The sequence below is a fragment of the Nicotiana tomentosiformis genome, chromosome 11 (genome assembly GCF_000390325.3).
Source record: "Nicotiana tomentosiformis chromosome 11, ASM39032v3, whole genome shotgun sequence".
NCBI lineage: Eukaryota > Viridiplantae > Streptophyta > Magnoliopsida > Solanales > Solanaceae > Nicotiana > Nicotiana tomentosiformis.
This window is the reverse complement of record NC_090822.1, coordinates 121,241,513-121,245,143: the sequence shown is the minus strand read 5'-3', so window position 1 is coordinate 121,245,143 and position 3,631 is coordinate 121,241,513. Positions and strand designations below refer to the sequence as shown.

Here is a 3,631-nt window from a genome sequence, read left to right as displayed (position 1 = left end):
CAATTCCGAGAGTACTATGATTTTGTAATGCCATATTTGAAAACTATCCAGGTAAATGCAAATGATAAATCTAATCACAAGCATCAAGTCAGAGCCTTCGAGTGCATAATCCTGATTGCATTTTTTGTAGGCAAAGAGAAATTCAGAGATGACTTAGAGTTGGTCTTCTCCCAACAGTATATGCCCATTACATCTTTTTGCATGTGCGTGTGATGCGCAAGACATATATTCATGTTATTGGAAAAACTTATATACACCCGGTGTTTATACCATACAACCATAATTTATCAATGGTTAGTATACAACCTTTCAACACCTCCCAAGGTAGGCCGGGGGATGTTAATATGGATAAGCTCAAATTCCCTTTATTCAGGATGAAACAAAAGAAGAACAACTTTACATTGGATCGACATCTGCTTAGACAATACAATTTTGATGTACCTTCATTTACCTTTCTGTAGTATACGGAAGATTTATCACTCCCTACCCTCTTTTGTTAACATATCTGAAGGTCTACATATGTACTGGTTGCTGCATTCAACCTCTGTAGAACAGAGTGCTTAGGATGCCAACGCCTCTGTCTTTTGTACTCCTTGTTAGAATGAAATAAAATAGGTCTGTTGTATTAAAAAAAAATGTTAACTCGAGGTGAAAATACAAGTTAATTAACCACAATTAAGTGATAAAGCGTCAATGACACATGTCATGTATTCATTGATTTGATGTAAACATCATCATGAGCGAGTATTTTTCAACAGTGCCATTGCAGATGGATTACCATTGTCTTCAGCACTTGGGAGCAACGACTAATGACTCATATATATCTTCTCCTCCTAGTTCCTCTTTTGTCCTACATTCTGCCTCTCTTTTGGCGCTCTCGTTCTTCTCTTGGCGACATGTTTGTGTGATCTTACCCGTTCCTTCATTTCTCAACATCAACTTTTTAAATTCTGTTTTTGGTGTCATTAAAGGTTATGGAAGTGCTCAAGTCATTTCAAAAATCACAAGTGAGAGAGTCTGATACTATTGTTTACATTCTACAGGTATGTGTTAATCCTTTGATTTTACGAGCTTAGAACTTTTTATATTGGCCTCTCAGGGTTTCTTGATTTCATCGCAGGCATGTAACAGAATTTGTCAGTGCATAGGAAAGGATTTTCTTCCTCACATGAGTACAGTCATGACCTCTTTAGTTGAATGTGCTCAATTTGAGCCCCATAAGACTGTATCGACTGATAAATTGTATGATAGGTAAGTTTTTATCATAGAGATTTGGCTTTGTATTTATTTTTGAAGTTCATAGGATTAATTTCTTGTTATTTCTTTTGCCCTACTGATCAGTACTAAGACTGCTAGGGAAATGTGGTTATTGGGGCTACCTAGGATCAACCTCAGTTTCACATTTTGCAGTATACACAAAGTCAAGTTTGGGAATGAAATGATATGCATCAAAGTTTGTGACCTCGTAGAAGTGAAATCTATAGCTTGTGGTCTCCTTGGTAGATATGCTCATAATTTGAAGGAAGAATTCTACCCATGAATTTCCTAAGTTAGCATGAATAATCACCTGCACGATTACATTTTCTCGTGTTCTGTTAAGTGGATTTACAACAGGTGATACTTATGGCTTAAATCATGAAACAGGCTGCTTCAGTTTTAGTTCCGCTTCTTAAATTTTATATCGGCGATGATGTCAGGAACTATGCTAATTATGGTAAAACATTGCTCGATTTCATATGGTTTTCTTCATTTTTATTTTAACTCCTTCAACTTCTGATGAGATGTTATAATTTGTGGTGGTTAAGCATTGTCATCCCTGTTGCCTTCTGCTAAACTGGCGGTAGATAAAGAGATTGCTCAAGGTGGAAACTAGTCACACTTCAAGCAGTTGTCTGGCGATATAATACTGGCTTTGGGGGATGCTTTATATTCAGTTGCCTTCAACATATGCTTCTGTTTTTTTTTCCTTTGGGGAAAAGGATTGAGCTCCATTTATCTGAATAATGAGAAAGTGACTTTGATTGCTATCTCTTGTAGGAGCCTGAGGCAAAAATATGTGCAAATATATTATGGGGATTGAATGAATGCCTATTGGTACGTCATGTTAAGATGAAGTTCTTTAGTTTGATTCAAATATGCAGTTTTTTTTTCTTATGATGGTGGTGTGATTCTTTTGAGTTTTTTTTTTTTTTGATGAAGTAAGTACAACAACAATATACCCACTATATTCCCATACTTGGGGTCTGAGGAAGGTAGTGTATACGCAGACCTTATCCCTACCTAGTGAAGGTAGAGAGACTCTTTCTAATAGACCCTCGGCTCAAAAAAGTAGGGAGGAGAAGGAGAAGGAGAAGGAGAAGAAGAATAAGAATATGAAGCCGAGGGAGAGAAAGAAGAAGAAAAAGGTAGAAAGACGGGGTAAACAAAGAGGGGAGAGAACAAAGTGAGTAGCACCAAAATAGTAATAACAGGAGAATACAGTAACTGAAACAAACTAAACAATATGGTGCAGCATAAATCTGAGAGATATGAAAGTACATGTGTGCTACTAGTACTACTAGTAAGAAATGGAAAAACTCTCAACTACCTCCGACCCTTTACCCTAATCCTCGACCTCCACACCCTCCTATCTAGGGTCATGTCCTCAATGATCTTAAGACGCGCCATGTACTGCCTAATCACTTCTCCCCAGTACTTCTTAGGTCTGTCTTGACCTCTTCTCAAACCTGCCATGGTCAACCTCCCACACCTCCTAACAGGATCGTCAATGCTTCTCCTCTTAACATGCCTGAACCATCTCAGCCTCGACTCCTGCATCTTGTCCTCCACGGAGGCCACTCCCAGTTTGTCCCGAATAACTTCATTCCTAATCTTATCCCTCCTGGTACACCCACACATCCATCTCAACATTCTCATTTCTGCTACTTTCATCTTCTGCACATGGGAGCTCTTGACTGGCCAACACTCGGCCCCATATAGCAGGGTAGGTCGAACCACCACTCTGCAAACAACATGCACCAAGGTACCCCCTTGGATGCGTCGCGTCAACATGTCCATCGCCAAGGAAAATAGGAACGGGCTAAGAGCTGATCCCTGGTGCAGCCCAATCATAACTGGAAAGTGTTCCGAGTCTCCTCCCACGATAATTATCATAAATAAAAGGCATATAGAAGATGCAGAATACAAGGCAACCAAGAAGTTAGCTCCAGAACTATGTCTATCCTAGAATTAAGAAGCTAACAAAATCCAAAAAATTATCAACAATTGTTTACAGGGGAATGAAAATGCCAGCTAAACAATCTAACTAAGCATATGGCCTTAAGAGTGTAAGTTGTAGTTGAGATTCCATCAAAGCATCTTCTACTCCTTTCAATCTAGACACTCCAAAAGATTACGGTTGGGATCATCCTCCAGATCCTTTTAATGGTTTTATCAACTCTCCAAAAATGCCAACTAATAAATGCTTCCTTAATATTCTGACGCATGGCCCAATGTAAACCTAAAATAGAAAGGAAGAAGTTTCAAAGATCAGCTGTGAGAGGGCAGTGTAGAAATAAGTGGCTAACATTCTCTGAACTTTGGTGGCATAAATAACATCTGTTCACTAAGGTTATGCCTCTTTTGTTGAGGT

The 3,631-nt window shown here is 38.7% G+C and overlaps 1 protein-coding gene across 1 annotated transcript; it reads left to right on the top strand.

Moving 5' to 3' along the window:
* Positions 1-2,120, top strand: LOC104093368 (uncharacterized). Its single transcript, XM_009599097.3, has 7 exons — positions 1-162; positions 972-1,043; positions 1,121-1,251; positions 1,411-1,549; positions 1,645-1,714; positions 1,806-1,933; positions 2,038-2,120. Exons 1-4 carry the CDS (start codon positions 28-30, stop codon positions 1,538-1,540), a joined length of 468 nt encoding a protein of 155 aa, XP_009597392.2. The 5' UTR covers positions 1-27; the 3' UTR covers positions 1,541-1,549; positions 1,645-1,714; positions 1,806-1,933; positions 2,038-2,120.
* Positions 2,121-3,631: the final 1,511 nt, after the last annotated feature.